This window comes from Garra rufa, chromosome 16 (genome assembly GCF_049309525.1).
Source record: "Garra rufa chromosome 16, GarRuf1.0, whole genome shotgun sequence".
Taxonomy (NCBI): Eukaryota; Metazoa; Chordata; class Actinopteri; order Cypriniformes; family Cyprinidae; genus Garra; species Garra rufa.
Window position 1 is genome coordinate 2290411 of NC_133376.1, and position 26679 is coordinate 2317089.

General features: G+C 36.8%; 1 protein-coding gene across 5 annotated transcripts in view; it reads left to right on the forward strand.

The window, feature by feature from the left end:
• The first annotated feature begins 2251 nt into the window (after positions 1-2251).
• The window catches only part of arhgef9b (Cdc42 guanine nucleotide exchange factor (GEF) 9b), a 42258-nt gene continuing 17830 nt past the window's right edge, over positions 2252-26679 (forward strand). For 3 of the 5 annotated variants that reach the window (XM_073820633.1, XM_073820637.1, XM_073820636.1), the window contains exons 1-7: positions 2252-2350; positions 2550-2656; positions 21214-21393; positions 21655-21744; positions 24444-24644; positions 25172-25351; positions 25540-25772. In XM_073820633.1, the coding sequence (XP_073676734.1) occupies positions 2582-2656; positions 21214-21393; positions 21655-21744; positions 24444-24644; positions 25172-25351; positions 25540-25772 (959 nt within the window). In that variant the 5' untranslated portion in view covers positions 2252-2350; positions 2550-2581. Of the gene's footprint in view, positions 2351-2549; positions 2657-14795; positions 14892-15144; positions 15406-21213; positions 21394-21654; positions 21745-24443; positions 24645-25171; positions 25352-25539; positions 25773-26679 lie in introns of those variants that run through there. The other 2 variants (XM_073820634.1, XM_073820635.1) reach the window with 2 other exon arrangements.

Below are 26679 nucleotides of genomic sequence, written 5' to 3' on the forward strand. Positions count from 1 at the left end.
CCATTTATAATGTAGAGTATGTGTGTTCATCTAAAACTAATTAAGTAATAATCTCATGCAAAATTACATATCCTTTGTAACCTGTAACTTTACACTGGTAACTGACTAAGGCAAAAGACCTGTGATTTTCATCTAGTTTTGTGTTAGTCTAGCAGTTAATAATGAGTTGTCATGGGTCTGGATTTTGTAGTTGGTTTTAGTAAGTGTTGCATTGCCTTTGCTCACACTGAAGGGGAAGGCTGATTTTTTTTTTTCTTAAATCTGACCGACTGTTCAAACTGCAAGTTGTAATTTTAAAAGATCTTTATTGATTTATTGATTGATTGATTGATTGGTTGGTTGATTTTCCTGTTCTGCCAACAGTCAATTCTGCTATGAGACTTTAGCGATGGATGTTTATTCTCATGAGGGCAGTTTAGTTAGTGTCTGTTTTCATAGTTTGTCTATAAATTTGAAATTACATTTCATGAGGCTAAATATTAGATTTCCACATGTGGACAAGCCTGAAACAACTCCTTTTCCAGTAACTGGTCAAACAAAGATGCTGCCTTGAGTTCTTCAGTTCTATGCGCTAGAATAATAGATGTTTCAATGCCATAATCAAGAAGTGTCCATCTGGTAATAATATACATCTCAAGATACTAAAATATGCATGTGGTTAATCAGTTATTCAGCCAAAATTATTTAACATCTTTAAATGCATTATTAAGCCAATGATTGCAGCTTGTGACAGAAATGCAAGGAAACTTGTTGGCAGTTGTGCATGTCCATCAAGAACTGACATTATCTGAAGTCTTCACAAGTGAAACTGGATCCAAACTCCAGTGACCTCAGGACGGGCCTCTCCAGACAGAAACAGGAAAGCAAAAGGAGATAAGCATAGCCAGTGTTCATATATTGATATTTTATTTGTTTGTGTAATTTTGTATATTTTCTCCGAAGCATACCTTTAGGCATACAGAATGGTGCGTCAAACAGATTCATAAACAAAAAATGTAAATAATAAATCAGCTCCATAGTGGATCAAGAGTTTAGTACGTCCTGGCTCAGCCCACTGCACAGGTTCTGGCGGTAGTGGTCACTTGTGCAACGTAATCAATGACACACTTCCGAGTCAACAAGGCAGGGGGAAGTTAGTGAGGGAAGGGCATATAAAATGGAACGCAGCCCAGAAATACATGGGTCAGATAAGGGAGGTTGATGTTCCTCCGGGAACAGGGTTGGAAAACACTGACTAAATGAAAAAAAAAAAAAAAAATTATGATGGTGTTATATTCAAAATGGACTGTCTATTTACATTAACTCCACCCACCATTGTTTGGTTAAACCAGACCAAAATAAAAAAAAAACTGGGACAGGGGTTTTGCCTTTTCACCCCACCCACTATGACTACACCTCTTCCCCTATCTCACTCTTCTCCCTTTTCCTATCAAATATCATTTATTTTATATAAAACTGAAGAAAACATTGGAAAAATGTGAAGTGGAAAGTGCTTAGTGCATATTTAATAGTGGTATTAACAATGATGTGTTTAACAGTTCATTTAATAAGCCTGTGACTAAAATTGGAAGCGGTGCCCTCACATTGATTCGATGCGTTCAGTACCTTGTGCTGTTGTTCTTCTTGCTGCAACTTCTCCCCCGGTTTCACAGACAAGGCTTAAGCCTAGCCCTAGACTAAAATGTAAGTCTGAGCTGTTTCAACTGAAAGAAACTTGCACTGACTGATCTTAAATTATATCAGTGCCTTTGTTTTGTCTCAAAATGCACACCAGTAATGTTTTTATCTAAGCATGTTTATAAAAATAACTTAAATGTCCTAATTGAGATGGCCTAGAACTATGGCTTAGTCTAAGCCCTATCTGTGAAACCGGGCCCTTGTGTAATAACAAAATGACAAATGATGAGAAAAACACATTAAAATCCAATCTAACTGTTCAGAATTTTAATCAACTTTCAAACCACCTGCAGATGGCTTGTACAACAGGATTTCATGCTTTCCTATTCAGACCTTTTGTTTTGTTTTTTGTCTGCCTGTGTGAACAATAGCCAGACGTAGTCCATTATTGATTCCTGTTGATTGTTTTGAGATGCTGTTCACTTGACTAACCCCACTCCACTGTTGATATTCTACTATAGGAGATGCTCTGGATGCAGTACAATGTGAAATGTGTTGTTTTAAGGTTACCTGACTTACTGCAGTGATTTTCAGACCTTCTCGCGGCCCCTAGGCCAGTCGCCTGCGGATCCTCCTCTTAAAGCTTTGCTCCAGCGGTGTCGCTCTCTGCCGCTGCCGACAACACTGTCCGCGCTGGAGCCCATTGCCCTGACACACGTGCTCACTCCTCCAGGTACAGTGCTAGTCAAAGCCACAGCTGAATAATGGCTCATATACACACATACAGCACAGCACAGACTGTAGCTGACCACTGTTCAACAGCATATTGTTTAAAGTTCTCTGATAGTGGTTACAGTTTTCATGTTGTGATGTGAATTGTAAAACCATCTTAAAAAGAGCACTTTAGCTAATTCTAGCAATCTGTCCTGCAGCTAAAACTAAGACTAAATCAGTCGTTCTCCGCATGAGGAACAGCAGCACAGGATCCAACAGACGGAAGCTGTTTAGACCAGGATCTGGACCACTGCATGTCAACATGGTGAGTGATCCGCCTCTGTCCTGAGACTTCATCTGGTGTTCAGCTAATAGGCTGTTTTATGTTGTTGTTGTTGTTGTTATGTTAAGCAAGTATTACAGGACAAATGAGTGGTACTGCATTAACAGTTGAGTTACAACTGTTGAAGGGTTAGTTCACTGCAAAATGAATGTCATGTCATTCCAAACCCATAGGATTTTTATTGATCTTCAAAGCACAAAAGAAAATATGTCCCTCTCTGAAAGTAAATGCTGCCAAACTGATGCTTCAAAATTTCATAGAGACATTGTAGGTAAATGTAAACCATTAGAATTTTTTTAAACCTGTGTTAAGCCTCGCCTAATTTATCAAGTGTTACCTACACTTTTAATAATAAAAGTGTTTCACGATGTCATAGAAGAACCTTTTTTCGTCTAAATGGTTCCATAAAGAACATTTAACATCTAAAGAGCCTCACATAAGGTTCTTTGTGGCGAAAGACGGTTCTTCAGATTATAAAAAAGGCAAGAAAGAGTTCTTTTAAGAACCTTTGGCTGAATGGTTCTTTGTGGAACCAAAAATGGTTCTTCTGTGGCATCGCTGTGAAGAACCTTTTAAAGCACTTTTATTTTCAAGAGTGTAGTTAGTCTGCAAGAAGTGTTAGTGATCTAATCACTATTTAAAACTTTTGATTATGTTTTTCATGTTAAAAAAATGGGTTATACTTTATTTCAATAGCCCACTTTAGAGGTTCTACTAACTTTAAGTAACTACATGTCAACTCTCATTGGAGTACTAATAGACTGTTAGGTTAGGGTTAGGGTTAGAATAAGTTGACATGTATGTGCAAAGTTACATATAGTCTGAACAGTGTGTTTTGGGAAGCATCAACAGTGTTAAGCAGACAGTCTAGTAATACTTTAATGTCTGCTAGTTGACATGTAGTTGCAAAGTTATAGTTAGTCAAATGTCTAAAGTGGACTATTAAAAAAAAAGTATTATCAAATAATGGTCTAGCTCACACCACTCACTCCTGCAGAGTAACTAGGTAAAAATTAAGAAAACTAGGTAGAAGGGGTCATATGATGTTGCTAAAAAGAGCATTATTTTGTGTATTTGTTGTAATGCAATGAGTTTATTGAGGTTTAAAAAACATATTATTTTCCACATACTGTACATTATTGTTGCTCCTCTCTGCCCCGCCTTTCTGAAACACTTCGATTTTTACAAAACTTGTTGTTTTGAAATTCTGGTGGCTTTGGTATAGCATTCCCAAAGCGTTTCAGACGCAGCTCGACGTTCCCGAAGGGGAACGCCTCGGGTTTCGTATGAAACCCTAGTTCCTCGAGGGAACGAGACGCTGCGTCGCCTTCCACAATTTCGGCATTAAATTTAAGTTTTAAAGAGTTAGCTAGTGGAATTCCCCTAAAACACTGCTCATGTTATTGTGATTGTTATTCATAAAATAAGATTAAACACCAAAAGAGCACTTTTCATCTCTTGCACCATGTCTAGATGTGAGTCCCGTGGATTAGTGTCTGGTTCTGGCATTTTCTCGTTCCTAGCAGAGGATGTGTAAATGAGTGAAGCGCTTCACTTCTCAATGAAGCTGCTTTGAGTGTTGGTTTAGCGGAGAGCTCAGACGCTGTCAGCTTAAGCTCATGTTCGCAGAGGATCACCGTAAATTGGGGAGTGAAATCTCACCCTCTCAGTTAATTTGGCATCACTATTAAAATTGTTTCCTCGCTTGCATTATGTAATGAGTATATTTAAGGAAATGAGTCATGCAAAGCATGCTGGGAATCAGAGATGAACTTTTTTCAAATCTTTTTTTCATTTCACATTCAGATTTTATAATCCTTAACACTTCTCATGCAAGACCGTGGTACTTCACTTGACGAAGGCTCTCGGCACTGCAATTTGAGAAAAGAACTGACTACTTTTATTTTGTTATGTAATAGCTTCTTTAACCATTAGTTAAGGTTATAGATTAGACACTAATTTGATTAATTGGTACCACATTCATTAATGCCATAGGCTTATCAGTGTTTAATCAAAGATGTGCATTTAGAGTTGTGTACCTTTTGTGTTCATCTGTTGTTTAATTGTTCCACTCCTTCAGAAACTCACAGACTCAGTAAGACCAGACTTTACAATTAGGAAGATTGTGCTGATGATGTGTGATTATGTTTGATACAGACAACCGGTTAATGGTGATTTAATTGCAATGGCAGGTGCATAATGTATCACCATTGGCTTTCAAAACGATGAAAATATGCATAATTCATGATCAATTGTAATTGCAGTGCAATTAGCGCAGATTATGTTTGCAAGAACGCGCACTAGCAAACGCTGTAAGGCAAGAGTTCACGGCTCCGTTTGTGGAAGTGGAAATATTCCTTGACCCCGTGTTGTTGAGGAATGTATTATTCATGCTGTAATGATGATGATGGGTTGTTATCGATGAGAATCAGACTCATCTAGACGGTAAATAGTGTGAGACATGACAGGTCAATCCCGCTCTGTTTAAACAGGCCGTTTGTGGTCCACCAGTGCTGCAGCTGCGTGAGGGATTTTCCGGTTATGTAACAGCGTGGCTCATATAGGAACAGAAACATTTCTCATTCTCAAACGGATGCTGGATAGGGCTGATGCTCACTGAGCTCAATGTGACCTTCAACAATTCATCTAAATTGGTCAGCATTCTCCTTTGGGATTTTAGAAGAAACATTTGAGGCATGAGAGAACATATAAAGCTTCTTTTTCCATGGCCTTTGTTTTCTCGGCTGTATCTTTTACTATAGAGGGGTGGTCTAGTTTGTTAGGGTGGTCGGCGTTAAAGGCGTTAGGAGAAGAACTGAGCAGCTGGCTGCTGTTACGCACGAGCTCTCAGACAGGAAGTATCATTGTTTTCTAAGTTCGTCAACATTTTGTCCCGTCTGCTGTTGTTTCCTCAAAATGTATGCCTACATGACTTAAGACCCGTTCACACAAAGAGCTTAACTATAAATATAACTATATTATCATCAAACAGTAATGTATGATATTTTGTTGCTGCCGTTTGCTGTCTTCTGTTTTAAATGCTCAAGTTTTTTAAAGGAGTAGTTCACTGAACAAAAATTTACAGATAATGTACTCACCCACTTCTTCAGTCGTAAAGAAATTATGTTTTTTGAGGAAAACATTTCAGGTTTTCTCTCCATATAGTGGACTTCAATGGTGCCCGTGAGTTTGAACTTCCAAAATGCAGTTTAAAAGCAGCTCTAAACGATCCCAACCAAGGATTAAGGGTCTAGCGAAACGATCGGTCATTTTCTAAAAAAATATATAAAAATGTATATACTTTTTAACCTCAAATGCTTGTCTTGTCTAGCTCTGTGTGAGCTCTGTGTACTCCAGTTCAAGACAGTTGTATGTCAAAAAACTCCCATCTCATTTTCTCCTCCAACTTCAAAATTGTCTTACATCGCTGCAGAAGTACCGACCCGGTGTTTACAAAGTAAACGTGCAAAGAAGATCAAACGCCCTTTACAAAAATAGGTAAAACAGCGATGTAGGACGATTTTGAAGTTGGAGGAGAAAATGAGATTTTGATGAGAGTTTTTCGACATACCCTAACTAGGGTAACCACCCTTGTCCCGCACGTCGCGTATATTGAGAAAATGTCCTGCATCTTCATCAGTCAATTGGTTTTTAATTATCATATTAAGAAAACATACATGTGTTCTTTTGCCTTTTTAAGAAATCGTTTTATTTATTCTTTTTGCGGCGTAGTTTCCGCGCAAAAGGATTTACGGACCTCATAAAGTGATCTAGCACCACCGAAGGAAATGGTTGAGGGCACACCGAAAAACAATTCATTTTTACCTATTTAAAAATCCATGCAGCTTTCAGATGTGACTTTCTTCTTATTTTAATAGTTCGAGGTGGTTTCTGTGGTGTTATTTTTGTGACAAATGTCTAGAGAGCATTATTGTAATGCAAGGGCACATCAAAATGCACGAGCACAAATCTCTTCTCTCGCAGGTGGATTTTCTTCACCCTCACACAAAATGGACATGCTTTCTTTCGCTTACATGTGCGCAATCAGAAACATAAATAGGTGCATATGCCAATGGATGTAAATCAATTATCAATATTAACATAGCATCAGTAGAAAATGTGTCCCGCAAAATCACATCTATGTCCTGCTGCAGATCTATTGCCAGGTGGTCACCCTAAACCTAATTGTCTTGAAACAGAATGCACAGAGTATGTATGTATCTAAGCATTTGATGTTAAAAAGTATATATATATATATATATATATATATATATATATATAATTATTATTATTATTATTTTTTATTTTATTTTATTTTTTTTTAGAAAATGACTGATTGTTTTACTAGATAAGACCTTTAATCCTTCAGCTGGGATCGTTTAGAGTCCCTAGGCATTTTGGAAGTTCAAACTCAGGGCACCATAGAAGTCCACTATATGGAGAGAAATCCTGAAACGTTTTCCTCAAAAAACATAATTTCTTTACGACTGAAGAAGTGGGTGACTACATTATCTGTACATTTTTGTTCTGGAAGTGAAATAATACTTTAAAGTTGGGTGGGTTTGTTGTTTTCGTTACAGCAGTGATGTGAACTGCACTCAAAAAAATGATTCTTTAAACTAACTCAATTCAATTATGGACAGTGGTTCCAAACAACCAAATTGTTTTTTATTAACATATAAGGATTTTTTTCAATCTATTCAAAATTATTCTGTTAAGACAACACAATTGAATTAGGAAAATCAATGTGAAATAGTAATGTCCAACCAAATCAATGTAATCAATGTCCTTTAACTTAAAACCGTTAAGTTTAGTCAGCTTGTTTTGGTTTACTAAAAAATAGGCCAAACAGCTTATAATTTATTCATGTCGCAATGCATGATGGGAGTCATGGATGAGTTCTGATTGGCTACAACATGGTTTTTTGGTGGTCACCGTTGTTGTGATTCTCACACTGATTCTTCAGGTCTGTGTGTCTAAAAGCAAAAATTTTTTTTTTTTTTTCTTCATCTGTCTTATAAAGCCAAAACTGACAGATCTTTTGTTCACAGTTCTATTGAAATCTGTAAGGGAAACCCTAAGTCAAGTACTTAAGTCACTATATGATGATAGCTATTTTAAGTACAGTCAGTGCTACTTGATGACTTTTGTTCTTGGCTTGTCTGGCTGTTATAACTCAGTGAAAGCAGCCAAACAAAACCTAACATTGAAAATTTAAGGGTCAAGAGCCCAACTAATGCAAACATTGACCACTATAATGGTTGCTTAATTTTTTTTTTCCTCTTTTGGTGATTCTGCTTATTAACATCAGGTGTCTGTAATAATGATCAATCATGACGTGTCTTCATCAAATACTTTAGAAATTGTCACATCCCGTTTTTGAATGGTGAAATTAAACCCTTTGCGTTACTTTAACAATTCATAATTAAGTAAAGTGGATAATTAAACAGCTTAAGTTATTTAAGCACAATACAACAGTGTTTTGGCGGACAACAAAATATATATATGTTGTTTTAAAATAAAATATTTAAATAAAACCAACAATGGCACAAAACCATTTTTTTGAGTGCAGAGAGTCAGGACCTCAGTTTAACGTCTCATCCGAAGGACGGTGCTTTTTACAGTATAGTGTCCCCATCACTATACTGGGGCATTAGGACCCACATAGACCACAGGGTGAGCACCCCCTGCTGGCCTCAGTAACACCTCTTCCAACAGCAACCTAGTTTTCCCAGGAGGTCTCCCATCCAGGTACTGACCAGACTCAGCCCTGCTTAGCTTCAGTGAGCAACCAGTCTTGGGCTGCAGGGTGATATGGCTGTGGAATCTTGTGGAATCTTGTGGAATCTTACAGAATCTCTTGCAAGAACATTTTGAAATTTGGCACATGGATAGAGGACAGTCTCATCATTAACACAGCAAATTTGGAGTCTTAGATTTGTCTTGTTTCCAGCCAAAATATCAAAAAATTCTTAAATCTAGAAAGAGTCTAGACAAGTAGACAAGTAAATAATATTTTCTTGTTTTCAGAAAAATAATAATAATAATAATTATAAAATCACAAAATCACAATTTACTTAGAACAAGCAAAATAAAGTCTGCCAATGGAGTAATAAAAAAATATTATTTCAAACAGAAAACAAGATTATTTTTCTTACTCCATTGGTAGATTATTTAGCTTTTTTCAATTTTGGCCTTTTTTTTTTTCCTGAAAACAAGACAATAATCTTTACTCATTTTGGCCGGAAACAAGACAAAAAATCTAAGTAAAAAAAGCATTTTTTGCAGTGCAGTATGTGCCACATTTGACCAATTGGCCAACAGATTAAAGACCTACTGCTCTATAATAAATACTATATCATGCAGTCTTAAATGTCTTGGTTTGAATTTCTTCTCAAAATTAATACATTTTATTAAAAATATTATACAGCATTACATATAAATTTCAACGGTATCCCCAAACAGTGATTAACAGTGAATACTAAAACAATTAATGCTGAGATTTCCAGTTGGTTCAAAGGTTCATCTATGTCTTTAAATTGCCAGTTTCATAGAGACACTATTTCATGTGTCCGTCTAGAACAATGTATGTAGCTCCTAGACCGTACATAATTCTGACAAACTGTGCTTTCGTATTCATGAAACTATTTGTGTCTGTTTGAATTTCAGATGTGACCTTTGTTGTGTAAATGTCAGGATGGGTGGAATCGAGCCGTATGGGAATCTCAGTGTCAGCGTTATGTAACTGTCTGTTCTGCATCGCAAGAGAGAAGCTCTCTCAATATATTATACTTCAGATATTTCATAAGAATAATCAAGACACATATTACCATTTGCCTCCTGCTGCTATACTGTGTTTAAACAACATTGTGTGAGCACACACACTGAGTTACTCGACATTTAGTTTTGTGTAAAGAAGTAAGAGTAGGTTTCAACAGCAACTTTTTTTATTTATTTGACTATTATTTCTTGTCTATGAACATCAGTTTATAAAACTCCCAGTATTCAAGTGGAAGGGCTTGAAATCTGCAGTCAATCATTTGTGGGATTGTTACTTGGATATAAAGAATTGCATACATTTAAAATATGCAAACGTTATTCTAAAACATAAAAAGTATATTATCCTACTCAAACTAGGTTGTGTGCCATGAAAGGATTTATTTTTATTTTTATGAGCATTCACTATTAGCATCATGACAAAGTGTAAGATTATTTAACTGATGGCAAATTAATATTCTTTTTCTGTCTTTAATTTAAGTCTAGACTATGCAAAGGAGTTTTGTTTAAGTAAGAGTTGGTTTGGACTCCAAACATGACCTGCGCAGAGCTTAATGTGTATAAATGTCAAACATTAACGTTGGAAGCAGATTTAAATTCATCAGCACGATCAGATCACGCACTGAATGTACTAATAGAGTACAGCAGGGATGATGGATCCTTTTGTGCCAAACACAGAAATGAGTTTGCATTTTACCACTTCCGGATATATTGTCACAAAGGGTTTTTTGAATGGGTTTGTGGTTAAACATCTGAAACAAGGTCTGAAACACAATTAAGATATTTTTATTAAACAATTCTATAAAAAAAAAAAAAAAAGTTTTATCAACCAAGTAACTGCACTTTGAAAAAAAGAAAGAAAGAAAATCTATATATAGGATACAACAGGGCTAAAGGCACACTGCATATGATTGCAGAAAAAGCAAAAGATTTTGTGTGAAAAAATCACTTTAGCAAAGTTTGTACTATTTTCTGCTTATTTTGATAAATATACTGTAATTAATTTTGTTCGATAAATATACTGTAATTAAAATATGTTAATATAAAATACATATATATTTTAAAACACAGAAACAAAATCATTTTAAAAGGTAAAAATTCTGAAAGTATGGAAGGAGATCCCATAATAATTTAATATAGATTTATAGTAACAACGACAAATGGTATTTTCTTATATGATATCATTAATATAATGTTTTTAAATATGATGGTTTCATTCTAAACTAACAATGTCATGTCAACAAATGGAAAAGTCAGCCATCTATTAATTATCATGTTAATTATTTTGCCTTTTCTCTTCAACAGCAGGGGTGCTTTTTACCCCAAATATCATGCTTTTACAGATTCTTTCATTATTTAAAAAAAACTGCTGGTTTAATTTTCTTAAACCTGAAAATCAATTAATGTATTGAATAATTTTAGCAATTATTATTAGCTACTTATATATCTATAACATTTAAAAAATATATCAAATATTAGATCCAATCAGAATCAACTTTGTGCTGCTGCCCACGATTGCTTTAAGAATCAGCCATCTTGAAAAGTGAATGTTTTGGAAAGTGCTACAGCACGTTTTTCTGCCATCTAGTGGTTTGGAGGAAAATAATATCAAAGGCACCCGGTAATAATATTTAGCCCTGTTGTAGTCTAATCAGACCAAAGTTGTATCAAAAATAGATCTTTAATTTTGTTTTTGCTTGTGGAAAACATGCGTGAAAAGCATGTGTAAACCGTACATTTTTTATTCTACAACATAAGTGTGTAAATGTGACTACAGAGATTGTTGAAACATTAAACTTCACAGTGAACTGGGAAACTCACTAAATCTCTTGTCGCTTTCACAGTTTATAATCACACTTCGCAAACTATTCTAACTCAAACTTTTAGGGAAAATGTTTTTAACTAAACTGGATGAAGACATCTGAATTAATTGATGAACTGCCTTTATCTGAAAATTGAGTGTGTATTGTTGTTATTTTGCATTATTGACACACTATTTTCCTATATAATACTGTAAAGCTGCTTTAACACAATCTTATTGTTAAAAGCGCTATATATATGAAGGTGCCTTGACTTGTTTAGGCTTTATATTTATTTTCCTTATTTTAATTGATAATTTGTTCACATGTAAAGGTTATCATGATGAACAAAAGGTATCAGAGTCATAAAATTGTGTTGGTCACGGAGCTGATTTTCTGCAATAATCACAAAAGCCAATGGAAAAATGCTGTTGGGTTTTTGTGGAGGAATCTAGGGTGATCCCAACTTCTGGGTTGGCCTACTAATATAGGTTTATATACTATTAGGGGAGCGCAGGTCAGCAGGCTGGTTTCAGAGGGGTTTTGGCCATTTTCTATCTTTTTGGCCAGGCTGGTCTTAGCTGGTCAGCCTGGGATACCAACTAAAACCAGCTACTTCCAGCTTAAACCAGCTGGTTTTAGCTGTTTTGTTTGTTTTTTTTTCCAGCAGGGTTGTAACACATGGTTTAAATATTTCCATACATGCTAGCATAACCTAATTTATGGTATTTACTAGTTGACATAGAAACACTATACAGAGAAAAAGTGTGCCAAAATTCAAAAATCTTTTGAATATTTACCATTTATTTTACCATAGTAAAAGTACATTTCTGGCTGAAGTAAATTTTTCATCTCAGTTTTTAGTATTTATTTAAAACTAGACAATCTCCGATCTGTTATTAATCAGTTTAGATAGTTTATTAATGCTTCAAAAACCAGCAGAAGACACTAACCTGTTTTAAATGATGTTTCTTAAAGCAAAGTTCGGGAGGAGCACGTCAGATACTTAGCCTAATTAACACAGCTGGAACTCACTCAAGCCAATCTACATCATGCATAAATACAGCCGACTCACCTCTACCCATTTGACGGATTATCAGCATCCCTCCACCACCCCATCTCCTCACTCCGAGTTCCTTCTACACATATACATAGGGGGGGGGTACTCTAGGTTCGGGCCATTCCCGAGCTCGGAGCCCTTCCCCGGACAGCACGCCAAACATGCTTACATACTCCAGCTAATTATATGTAAGTGGGAACTCGTGAAACTCCAGTCGCGCAGATGGGGAATGTAAAGCATTGTGGCTGGTTTATTTGTCTGGTGTTCTATGAGAGCTGTGTGTGAAGGGAGTGGAGTTTTTTTCTGAATGTCTAAATGTGTTTATTTATTTATTTATTTATTTATATTTTTAAAACAGGAAAAGATTAAGGACAATCGGGCCTGGCTCAGTATAAAACTGATTTTCAGCAGGTTCCTGCTCTGCAGAACATACAAACCACATGCACAACAAAGCTCACACACTAGACAGCTAAAGACAACAACAAACACACAAACCAAGATATAGGGCAACAAGGGGCTATAGAGCCGTCTCAGTGGTCACAGATATACCTGTCCATTAAATGGCAAGCAAATGTTATTTTAAAAAGTCTTCTTGATGTTTCATCTATTTGTGCACATTGTTTTTTAACCAGGGGTGCCCAATCCTGTTCCTGGAGATCCACCAGAGTTCAGCTCCAACACAACTGAACCAACTAATCAGAATCTGAAGGAGCACTTGATAATTACAGACTGCTGTGTTTGATCAGGATTGGAACTGAACTCTGCAGGAAGGTAGATCTCCAGGAACAGGGTTGGGCACCCCTGTTTTGTACTATAGCTGTGTGTTGCGATCAGAGCCGTCCCCAGCATGGCTGCGATATGTTCATTGTCAAACTCCAAAAGTTTATTATTTTTAATTCTTAAAAAAATGCCATTGTTTTATTTGAAAAAGTTAGTAATTTTATTTTGACAAAATATTATAGTTTGTTGTGTATATTTTTTTCATTCAACCAGATAACACTTTAAGCTGTCATAATGTTACAAAGTGCCCCTCAGATGTTACAATGTACCCCACCTACGAGGCATACTGTATCATTTTACTTCCTTTCTTTTGAGGTAAATAACGAAAAATGCATACACTGTAATTATGAAACAAAGTGACATATTTGTACTAGACAAGTGTGAAATTAATGTGGATAAAAAAAAATTATACTCTGAACCCCACGTCGATTTAAACAAACTGAGAAATTCAAAAAGTGTTTAGTGATTTAGTGGATTCCTATTGAAATGACTGAAATTCACCTGCAAAAATTCACCAAAGAATGGTAGATGTGACCAACAGTGTTGGGGAAAGTTACTTTTAAAAGTAATACATTACAATAATGATTTACTCCCTAAAAAGGAACTAATTACGTTACTTAGTTACTTTTTATGGAAAGTAATTACATTACTTTTGTGTTACTTTTTAATCTGGGCAGGGCTTGCTTGTTTGTTTTTAATATAAAAAGTTCTATTTTTGTCAAATGTAAAAGCCTTTTCACACCAAAAGCTTTCAGGCTTAGAGATAAGTAAATTGACGTCTGTACAGTAGACCGCAGAAGAACAAATGTCAACTCATCAGCAATAAAAAAGGAAAACAAATGTTCGATTATTCTTGAGTCATTTTTGTTTATTAGTATGGATGAATTGGATCATCGAAGGTCGGCAGCAAAGACATCGGTTAATAAAATGGGATTAAATACATAAAGGATATTTGTATTATTGAACATATTTAATTATAGCAGGTTTGAGTTGAATTTCAGTGTTTTTATTCATTTTGAAAAACACTGTATCTGTTTTTTTAGTGAGTGAGATGAATTAATGCATGTTCACATTTATTCTAGAACTAAAGAACATCTTACTCACAATTTCTCTCAACTTGGAGACAGGAGAGCTTTTAATCAATAAATGGAGGAAAAACTAACTGCCATTACTTATTTGAAAAAGTAACTTGTCAATTAAAAAGTAATGTTTCTTTACTAGTTACTTGGAAAAGGTAATATTATTACGTAACTCGCGTTATTTGTAATGCCCCAACACTGATCACCAAACCTTCATTCTGGTGGCCATGTGTACAATAAGTCATAATTACAGGAAAGATTCTCAATATTACAAGGTATTAAGTTAAGAAATTAAATGTATTATGAGACACTAGGCAAAAACAAACAAGCAAGCAAACAAACAAAAGACTTTCTGGTCTGTTGCTGAGTTCATGTTTGATTTCTTTTAGTGGAATTGTTTTGCAAGTGGATGGTTTTGAACGGCTTGGCTTCATCGTTTATTGTTCTTCAAAATCAGTAGTAGGCCTACTAGTAAAAATGCATTCAGTCCGTTAAAGACGGCATAGTATGCACACTGACTAACGGTGTGTCGTTAGGTCTTATATAATAGAGTCTGGATGTTTGTTAATGTTAATGACAGTGTTTCCATGGTGAGTCTTCACCATCACTCAGGCCGGCTGTGGTTGGTCGGCGCAGCTGCGCGTCACCTGTGCTGTAGATGAAGCTGTGAATAGTGAATTCCGCTGCTGTTCTGCCGACAAAAGATGCCGATGAAGATGATGGTGAGGATGAGGCATATTCATGCGTGTCTTGTCGTACAAGTCACAGAGCTAAACAGAGCTGTATCTCCAAACCCAGCGAGCTGCCTAGCAACAGCATTACCGGACCTCACAGGTGCGCGCAGCGGCTCAGCCCTAGTGTGCTGTCTAGGTAGGCGGCTCGCTAGGTTTGGAGACGGAGCCGGAGTGTCGTGTTTTTAACCTCTTGCATACATATCTGTGCAGCTGGATGCATTGATAACTGTACTGATCGCAGGTTTGACAGCAGCAGCATCACCGCAAATCTCGCAGCACTGCAGCATGACCTTGGACGTGCAAACTGTGGCGGTGTTCACTGTTATCGCCATTCTGCTGCTGGTCAACGTGATTCTCATCTTCTTCATGGGCTCCAGCTAAAGCATCTTCAGCATGACTGACACTCAGTCGAACAGGCGCAAAGATCTGTGATTGTTGCTCGTGCTGGAAACATCTGACGGCAGCTCTTTCTGTGATTCTGCTCTTTACTGCGGTGGATATGGTAAAATATATTCTACACTTACATTGTGAAGTGTGTGCGTGTGTGCCGTCTTTTTCAGCCCTATTGCATTATATAAGCTGGTTTGTAGAATTGTTCCGCTGCATTTGGAATGCACTACATGTTCTACGGATGTAGTGTTTGTGTGTATTGTGTGAATGATTTATGAACGTCCATTTAAAATGCTGCTGAATTAATATTCACGGCCAATGCTCTGAATGCATACAATAGCAAATGCCATGTAATAAGACTAGAAATGTCCTGGAATCACAATTATTGCAATCAAAACAGTCTTTATGAACAGTTTATGAATGTAAAATCCTGCATGCAATATGCAAAGCTTGTTTAGATCTGAGTCCTTCCCAAATGTAAGGCAAAACTAGAATCAAAGGCTTATGTATCTACAGTCAGATGTCATTCTGTATTTAGAGAAATGTAAATTCAGAGCATCTGTTAATGTCATATGTTTGATCAGAGCTGTGATCACATGCCGGCACACGTGGTGCGGCGAGTTGAGAATTGTCAATTTCCACATCATTACTGTGAAAAGCTTGACACCAGAGTCATCTAGAAGCTGGTTTACAAACTGTGCTTGTTTTTATTTAGAGTCTGGATGGCTGATTCTCAGTCGTATGCTTTAAAAGGCACATCATATGTTTCAGATGTTGCTTGGTGTTCATGTGTTTGTATGTGTTAACCTGTCTTTGGCAATCTTGTGTGTCTTTGATTGGCCCTCACTCTCAGGGCTCGAGTCTGTTATGTAATGTTCTTCTGCTGGCTCTTTAGTGAGGATGCTGGTATTTGGGCTCAATGCTGGTATAAAACTTACAGCAAATTTTCAACTCATGTCTTTCATGTTGATCCTATGGATATTATATGTTTCTTATCTTCATTCTAATTTGATGTTAATGCAGCGTTTACCTTCATTGAAGTTCACTTTGGACAGCATTAGTATTATTGACAAGGCATTTTTCTTTCTGAAAGATAAGAAAGTCCCATGAATCTGACAGTAAGGAGAGCACATTGATGTGAAATGACCAATAGATGACGTGTTTCTCCTTCTTCTTTTGAGTTTTGACATCTTTGTGTTTTCTTGCGCACTTGGTGCCAAGTCGAATACATCCATCTCAAGACATACTGTATGCAGAAACATGAGGGGAACGGCGGTCGATTATGTAACAGTAATTCCATTACATTCACCGAACCCTGGGACTCCGTAATGAGAGATGACTTCTAAGATGTCTTAATATTGTGATCCGTGCACAGGGTTGTTCAGCATTTTTAATGATTTACATTCACAGAACAGTCTGAAGGTGCTTGAGAGGATATTTATTGGCACTAATCATTCAGACAATTATGGTGATGTGTAGCCTTGTCTCAATATGAAGCAAATGGATATGTGTGGAAATGGAGTGTGTGCTTCTGATCTTCTTGTAGTTATGTACCTGCGGTATGTCCATCAGGTCTGCAGCATGTGATGTTTGCAGCCTCAGCCCAGAGAAAGCTTGTGGCGTTTGTTGTCGGACTGTGAGTGCTGAACCTGTGGCTGTTAAACGCTGCAGGAGTTCCACCGAAAAACACACTGACAGCTCTCATCACGCATGTTGAAGATGACACTCTCAGAGGAGCATATACTGCACAAACAGCCAATCAGGAAACCTCCTGCTTAGTGTTTCGCTGTTAGTATCACATGAGTGGCTCAATTTGGGAAGGAATTTTGAGCAATCTGTGTTAAGGAGATTTTAACAGATTTAAGATGGAGGCCTAGTTCCCATGACAGTTTTTTCCAAAGCCACAGCCACCTTTGACTTTTATTTTCAGTAAAACTGAAGCACTACACTATACGAGTTAAAAAAAGACTAAGAGTAAGTGAGTCTTAAGGGCTGGTCACACTACACTTTTCCTTCCATTGACTTCCAGTCATGCAAATGCAGGAGACAGGAAATGGAAGCACAGGCAAATTTCCAAAGTTCAAGTTTGGTTAACTCTGACCTGCAAATTCGTATATTGTGAAGACTTGTGACCAATTAGGGATGCACCGAAATGAAAATTCTTGGCCGAAGTTGAACAAAATTAAACACTGGACCGAAGGCCAATTACCGAACCAAATTAATTCGTGTTTTCCCCTCATGTATTTTGCCATTTTTTTTTTACAATTGCATTAATTAATTAGCCAATATTTGCTTTTTACAGTTTTGTCTTGGTTTTCAATGAAAAAAAAAATCAATTACACAACCACTATTTCAAAATATTTATTTAACGCTGAACATTTTAAACATTCTAGTAGACATTATAGCCTACCAACAAAGCACAATTTAACTTAAAATTAATAAGTTAGTAAAATATTATTCTTTGGCCATTTTAAGACCCCCTTCTTGAATCAGGCATGTGTTTTTAATGCACAAATAAATGCAGTCTTGCTGAGCAAAGGAGAATGATATAATAATTAATAGAGCTGTTGGAATGATTGCTATCATTATTTTTGTCTTACTTTTTAATTTTATTTTACAGAACAACAGTAAAATGCCAATACTAACATTTCTGAATGTAGACTTTTATTTAGCGGTAAACCCACAAGAAGAGCTCAGTCCTGGTTTTTGCTGGCAGCAGCAGATTTGTGAATGATTGTCATCTTTGGTCTTTGAACCCTGGCTAAGGAGCTGCTGTCAGAATAAATACAATTGGTGTCTGGTGTATTAGACAACAGAACGTTCTGGAGTTGACTGACTAAAGGATGATTTCAAGTCAAGTCAAATTTTAAATGCTTCCACACTGACCACATGTTTGCTGCATTAGTGCACACCTCTATTTGATCACGTCACGTCATTGTTCGCTATAATTTTTTAGCCTTTTCGCTTATTCGGCCAAACACCTTTTTTTGCTATTTTCGACCAAATAATTTTGGTTTCCAGACATTCGGTGCATCCCTAAATGCAATCATTAAATCTGCAGCATTGCAGTAAAGTGAGTGAGGTAGACATACCTTTTAGATTTTGGATGTAGAATTTGAATCTAGAGAGTGTATTTGTCATATTATGACCATTGCTGTGTCTGTACAAATGTATCATGCTCAAAGTGTAGTGTAACCATGGTTTTCTTGAGAACAACCTGCTCCAACAGATGCCACAGAGGACTAGAAACAGTTGTATTGCTGATTATAAATACGCCTGTGAATCACTGCAGAAACACGTGGTTGAGGCCCGTTTTGATCATATGGTTCTTTGTTTGGTTCTATGATTCATTTGTTTGATTATATGCCATTTATAGTCTCAACGCCTGTGAGAAATAAATAAAATATATTGAAATAAATGTAATTTCAGGAGGAGCCTGTTTATGCAGTCCTGTCAGTCATTTAATAGGAGTTTATAAGCAAGCACACACTCTATTCTGTGACAAACTCCTCATCCTCTTTCAACCGTATTCCAGTTCCTGTTTCTCTAATCCCTGTGAAGATGATCAAAGGCATCAGTTTTCAGTTCTCAGTTCACATTCTGGGTCCCACAGCACATTGGGTATAAACGCTATGATTTTTAACCATCTCTTTCTTTTCTTCTTTTATTTGTGTTTAGCTATTTTTGCAGCAGTATTGCCCACCCTTATCTGAGGCCTTGTCTTCTATGACTTGTACTCAAAGCTTAAAAACATGTTGTAAATAGAAACCTCTGACGCAGCGGGAGTAGACACAGTGGAATCAACACCTTTCACAATTAGTTATTTGCATGATGTGTTGAATCAGGTGTATCTTTCGCGTCTCACTGCATGCCACACCAAATAACACCTTAGTGTTCATTTACTCCTGGAGAGTACATAATGTATACCTTCAAGGTGCACCATGCGTGATTTCCCTCAAAATAAAGCATGTAATCATACAAAAAATAATCCCTCTCAATCATTACTTATGATCCAGCAGAAGTGTATGGTGGTGTTTGTGTCTACAGAGACACAGTCCTCTGTCTGTGCTTTCTTAATATATTTTTTGTTGCATTTCGGTACTGCAATCTTTGGCCTGTAGGTGTGTCGTCTGTGTCTGAAGCTCGGGAAGCACCGCTAAGTTGTTGTGTCTCGACACAAAAGCAGTTTGCTAATATTGCTGCTGTTTATTCAAATAGTAGTCAACATGTGATGTGGATCAAAACCTTTCATCAAAGTTGTCCTAAAACCAAAACAAAACCTGTTCTTGTCTTAAGACTACTTAGATTTTGTTTCTTATGATTCACTTCAAATGTTAACTACTGTATAAACCAAAATAAATGCCATTTATGTACTATGAAAAAAACAATATTTGAAAAACACAATTTATCACTCATCTTCCAGCAGCTGGTCTGCTCTTGAGTTGCTGTCTCATATGATGCTTTGTTGTTTGTGTTCTGGAGCTCATATCATCATGTCAGTTGCAGGGGGAGTGGCTTCTGACCATGGTAAACCCACCTATAAGGAGGGCCTAAGTTTGAACATTGTGTTACAAACAATAGGATTATTTTAGCAATCTAAGCACATGGCACAGGTGCTCTTAGGCCATGTCCGAATCCACTTTTGCTAGTTAAGCCTTAAATGCATGAATGTTCCGCCAATCATTATTACATATTCGGGTCTTTAGCGACCCCAACCTATATATTCAGCATGGATGGATACTTGCAATACAAAAAAAAAAAAAAACTCTCTTGATATTTTAAGGACAATTACATAAGAATAAAATAAAACACATTTCATTGTATACAGTAATTGCTCTGCAGTAAAGCGATTCAAGCCAGTTAAATTTTTGCTGATATTCTGTTGTTTTATGTCTGTGATAATTATGAGTGAAACAGCACGTCATTATTGTCTGTTATACAGAGGAATAAAGGTGAATTGCACGTATTTAGTCATCAGACATTTTCAGATTTTTACACACCTGTGGTCTCTAGCGACCCTTTACATTTTGTACAAAAGTCAGAAAACAATCAGAAAACAGATATATATATATATATATATTTTAATTGTTTATAATGAATAAAGGAATACTAAGAAAGTTGATGTCAAACTTGAACAAATGAAGGAGGAAGAGGGTAGTGAATGACGTCCCAGGTTACTAAAGAGCTGAGGTATGCATTTAAAGGTTAAAGACTGAAAAAAAAAAGTTAGGTGCATGGTCCAGAAGGATTCTTCTTATTCTCATCATGGATGTGTTTTGAGCGAAACATGGCATAAACCAATCAGAGTCATATCACCCATTCCCTTTAAAAGCCAGTTGCGATTGCACCATGGTGGATTCACTATTTACTTGGCAGAATTTGCAAGCGCAAAGACTGAACGCTTCTCCATGTACACAATACCAATTTTTTACATTGTTATCCTTTCGGTTTTAATATTTGTCATGTTTGTATGCTGCTACACATCCCTGTGTGTGTAATAAGCAGCATATACATAGTAGTCACATATTAATAACACACCCTTTAGATAAAAAATAAAAATCAAATACTGCACCATTGACTTTAGACTAGATTTTAGCTGGTCAATGGTGCAAGTTTTTATATATTAATGGACCGCATTGTGACATCGTAGCATGCAGAGAACAAAGGCTGTAGTCCAAAAGAGCCGTTCATTGTAGTTCTTGAAAAGGGATTTTTTTAAAAACTAAGTATCTCCCTTTGGAGTGGACTTTGAGATTTGTAACTGACTCTCTGACACTTTTAAAAGACTGAGCTGTGTTTGTCTGAGCCTCTTGAACAGCCCAACATACTGTGGCAACAGGACCTGTGTTGAGCCAATATATGCCAGCCATGTTTTCTGACCAAAAGCAGAAAGAATGACCGTCACTGTATTTTTCTACAGTTGATCAGCGGCGGTTCGGTGGTCAGCGCAGAGGCAGTATGGGATCACGTGACGATGGCCGAGAGGGAGCTGGCGTTCAAGGCGGGAGACGTCATCAAGGTCCTGGACGCCTCCAATAAAGACTGGTGGTGGGGTCAGATCGATGACGAGGAGGGCTGGTTCCCCGCCAGCTTTGTGAGGGTATGTTTCACATCTTTGATGAACTCTCTCATCTCATCGATTAGGCTCCTAGATCTCATTATTGAATTATGATGCGGTTCAAGGTCTGAAGTGAAGAACTCAAGTCTTGGACACTGATCGTGATTAGATGCGGACTTGGAAAGGAGCTCAGTCGGTGTTGAATCAGTGTTGCCAAGCCACTTCCATCTCACTGTTCCATTTCTATTCTTCCACAGCAAGAGTAAATTAAAACCAAGTGTATTTCTGTCATTCTTTCCAAAGGTTGATCCCCACCCTCCTCAACCTTACACAAAACCAGTTTTCTATATCAACCCAATAGCAACTCCAAGGTTCCATAACACAACAGCAAAGGTGCGTTCCCAGCTCCTCAAATCTCATCCAGTGCTGCTGATTTTGTCAACACAGCCGTCTCACAAAGCATTTTAAAGCATCCAACTGAAATCACGCTCCTAGTGTGCTTCATAGCTTTTCAAAAAGATGTAGAACATGAGCATCCAATATGTTTCTTCATTACATGCGCTGCTTTGGATGCGTTTTGTAATAGCCTCCAACATTTAAATAGATGTTAGTAGTAGTGTCTGCTTTGCATTCAGAACCATCTTCTCGTTTTCGCCAGGCAGCATCCCATTTTATGTTTGCGTCTCTGTAGATGCCTAGATTTGAATTCGCAATGAGTGTGTGTAATAATTCTAGGTGGATTTTCAAAGCTGTTTGTCTGTATTAAGTTGTCTTTTGATCAGGGAACATGGTTTTAGACGCTCAAGCAAATGTTCCTGATGGGAAGGAGTTTTGGAAGGCCATGTAGTTGTGGCTTATGAATGGAGATTGAATTTTTATGCTCTCACTTGACCCCATGAGTTAAGACTAGACCCCTCAAGACCCAAACACACATCAGAAATCAATACAATGATGCTTTTTTTTCTCCACCATACGTCTTTCCAATCGTTTCCCCAAAACAGAAATCTTTTTACTGTCATTGCTCAAAACTTGACTATCATACAAGTTTCATACACTCTTTCACATTTTTTTCCTTTCATTGATCTAACAAATAAAGTACTGCACTACTTTTTGAATTCACTCTATAATATCAATGTTACGTTAAAAGTGCAATTTGTCTCTTTTTCCTCTGTGTATGTAAAACAAAATTGAAAACCTCACCCTTTTTTTCCTAACATAGCCCTACACAGTGAATGTGATCTACAAAACCACAAAATATACTGTTACTGACCTGCCACGGAAACAACCCAGAAGACAGTATCCCATAATGTAACATTCAAGATTGTGATGGATTGTTTCCCAAGATTGCAATTCCTATGTAATTACATTTATACCACCATTAGGTTTCTGTTCCCAATTGACCTTATGCACAGAGCATTCTTTAAAACGTCTGCATAATGATAAGCAGCTTGTAAACTTCCGCGTAAGCTCATTTTATATGTGATATATATAGGTGGACACTCTTGAGACTCTACTGCCACGTTCTTATCAGAAACTGAGAAAAATAATAATTGCAACATCCTAAATAATGATAGCGGCATGAACATTCAGTTTCATATTATTTAACAACATATCATTTAAATGCTGAGTCTGCTGGTAATCCCAGGAGAGAACCTGCATAGTTGGACATTTAAATGCTGACCGATAAACACTATCATAATGTGTTTAGGCTAACGTTAGCTAGCTAGCGATACTTCTCTTCAAGTTCAATCTTAATTGTATTTTTGATAAATCAGTAACTTGCCTTCATAGTCATGAACACATTTTAACTTGTAATATTGTAAAGCCTTTATTATTTTTAACTCTACAGCTGTGCAATAAAATTCACTTTAAAGATTCACTTTTCATTCATGAAGGCGACATGGAAAAAACATATTTTTTCTGATGAAAATGACATGAAATGACCCATATAACCAGAAGATGGCAGCAGAGGATCAATCCTTGGCTGCAGCTGCCATTTCAACTCCCTATTTTTTTCAAGGCGTCTTGCTTTTTGATTTATTATAAAATTACTGGTATAATAAACTGTAGTACTTTTACCGCACTGAAGTATATAGTATAGCAAGTGGAGAAAGTCATTAAAATAAATAAATAAATAAATAAGCTCAGACACAAACAGCCTATATGGGTGAATTATTTAAATACTTGTATATAGTTCACTACAAATTAAGTAAGTTAAATATTAATGGTATAAGAATTAAATAATGCACTCAATATGAATCAATATGAATTTGAAATATTTTATGTAATTTAATAACCACATCTTTTAAGCTTCATCTTGAACTGTAAAATCTATTAAACAACCTATATTTAACCAACATAAACATGTTACTGCTGTAGTTTGTTACTCAGAATTTAATGCACAGCTGTTTTTTTTTGTCATCAGCTTGTCAGATGTTTTGTCCGGTTATTACTGTCAATCATAGCAATGAATCACGCATATTTAGCAATTTACTTGCATATTTTTTTAAACTTGTGTTTGTCATTCTTGAAACGGTATACATGGACGTTTGGTCCTCTTAGACAAACAAAACCTTTCTTTGATTATGAATGAATTATGCAGAGAAAATGAGCAAAGTACGCTCATATTACTGCACAGAACAGTTGACCGGAAATGACTGAGCTGGCTTGTCTAAACAAGGAAGTTATCTGCGCATATGGTCAATTAAAACATGAACAGTATGCTTATATGCCACTTCAGAAGAATCTTCTGTGCCATCCTGCAGCACAATGCTGTCTTGTCTGAAACCTTAAGCTGAAACCCAGACCAAAGGCAGATATTTCATCTTATTACCAAGACCACGAGAGCAAGACTCCAGCTCATCATACGAAGTGTCCAGTCAAACATGTTTAAAGAACACCTAATGGTGGAAGTCTGTAGAGAACTAAATTAGTATTTTTAATTGCATGGATTCCTCAGTCAACAACTGTTTGTCAGTCAGCAAAGCCTATCTTTATCCCAGTGGAAATTAGGACTAAAAACTGTTCCCCTTTGCAAATCTTACAGCTTGGAGGGATAATGTGTCTCTCTGGCTTTGTTTTTTGGTTGTTAGCTGTGGGTTAACCAGGAAAATGCAGCCACAGAATCAGCTGAGGGTGTCAGCGAGGTGCAGAATGGACACAACGACCCCAGCAACGGCTGCCTGTGCATCGGCCAACCGCTGCAGAACCGAGACCAGATGAGGGCCAACGTCATCAACGAGATCATGAGCACTGAGCGCCACTACATCAAACACCTGAAGGACATATGTGAGGTACTGCTGACTATATCAGATGACTCTAATTGCTGGCCTCTTGGCACCATGAAGAGATTAAAGGGATAGTTCAGCCAGATAGCATCATTGATCTTCAGTACAAAAACCTGAGAGATTTCTGTCCTTCCTTCAAAAAATTCATGAAGGCATAATAAAAGAAATACATCTGAATGGAGCATTTTAATTCTATGATGAACAGATTTTATTTCACATATAAACATTGATCAGCACACACATACATACTGTAAATGATTGACACACAGAATAAAGCAAGCATGGTTGAGCTTGTTTACCATATTTCTTGAGCCAAATGAAATCAGTTCATCATATAAAGTGTCCGAGTCCCTTTTCAGAAGACTTGGATTAAATCTCTCAAGGATTTCTTTTGCAGTGTCTTCATTAACTTTTTAAAGGTTAAATGTTTAGTGGAGTGGACTTTCAATGGAATACTGAAAAGCAAAGGCTAGAATCAGAACTGTTCATGCAGATTTCTTACGTGACTGAACTGAAGGTGTTTCTGTCTGTAGGGCTACTTGAGGCAATGTCGAAAGAGGATTGACATGTTCAATGATGACCAGCTAAAAGTGATTTTCGGAAACATCGAGGAAATCTACAGATTTCAAATGGGATTTGTGCGAGACTTGGAGAAGCAATACAACATGGATGAACCCCATCTTAGTGAAATTGGTCCATGTTTTCTGGAACATGTGAGTACATTGCCTTATGGCTAGGTATTAACCCCTTGTTTCAAATTATACCCAGCTTCTTCATGAAAAATCTAAACTATTTCAAGACAGTCTATAACGGTTAAGTACAGGCATGTACTGTATCAGCTATTAAAACGTTTGTAGCTGATTCCTGAAATTGTTAAAACGCATTTTCGCCTGCCATACAGCAAGACGGTTTCTGGATCTATTCGGAGTACTGCAACAACCACCTGGACGCCTGCATGGAGCTCTCCAAGCTGATGAAGGACGGCCGCTATCAGCACTTTTTTGAAGCCTGTCGCCTCCTCCAGCAGATGATTGACATCGCTATTGACGGCTTCCTCCTCACCCCTGTGCAGAAGATCTGCAAATATCCACTACAGCTGGCCGAGTTACTCAAGTACACAGCACAGGAACATAGGTAACACACACATGCAAAAAACACTGTCTAGAGATCTGAAACTAATGTACAGGCCAAAGCAGAATGATACAGAAACATTTAAACAAACAGATATCTATAGCCAGTGAGATAAGGATATATATATATATATATATCCTTGTTCAAGCTCTTGTTCTATCCAGGCTGGACTATTGCAGTGCTCTTTTGGCAGGTCTTCCAGTCAGTTCTATAGAACCTTTACAATTAATCCAGAATGCAGCTACAAGATTAATTTTTAATGAGTGGAAAAGAACGCACGTCACACCTCTCTTCATCAATTTGCACTGGCTATCAATAGCTGCTCGCATAAAATTCAAGGCATTAATGTTTGCCTACAAAACCACCACTGGTTCTGCACCCCTTTACTGAAATTCATTATATCAGACTTATGTGCCTCTAGAAGCTTGTGTTCTGCAAGTGAACAGTGCATTCTTATGCCATCCCAAAGAGGCACAAAATCACTTTCACAGACTTTCACATTAATGTTCTTGTGGAATGACCTGCCCAACTCAATCCGAACAGCCCTTCTTCAAGAATCGGCTAAAACACATCTCTTACATCTTTATTTGACCCTCTAACACTAGCACCTATTCTAATTATATTCTAAAAAAAAAAAAAAAAAAAAAAACTTTACCCTTTTAGACTTATACTCTATTCATTTACTTTGTAACTGCTTGTTTTCTTAAAAAAAAAAAAAAAAGAACACTAGCTTCTCTGTTCTTGTTGTATCCTATCTATCTATTTTAGGCCTCTAACACTAGTTTGCTTTTTCTTTTTTAGTTCTATCTATTTTCTTTTTATTTATTATATAATAAAAAACTTGATACATGTACTGCCTTAGGCTAAATGAGACTTGTCATAGCACTTGCATGTTATTGCTCTTTTGTTG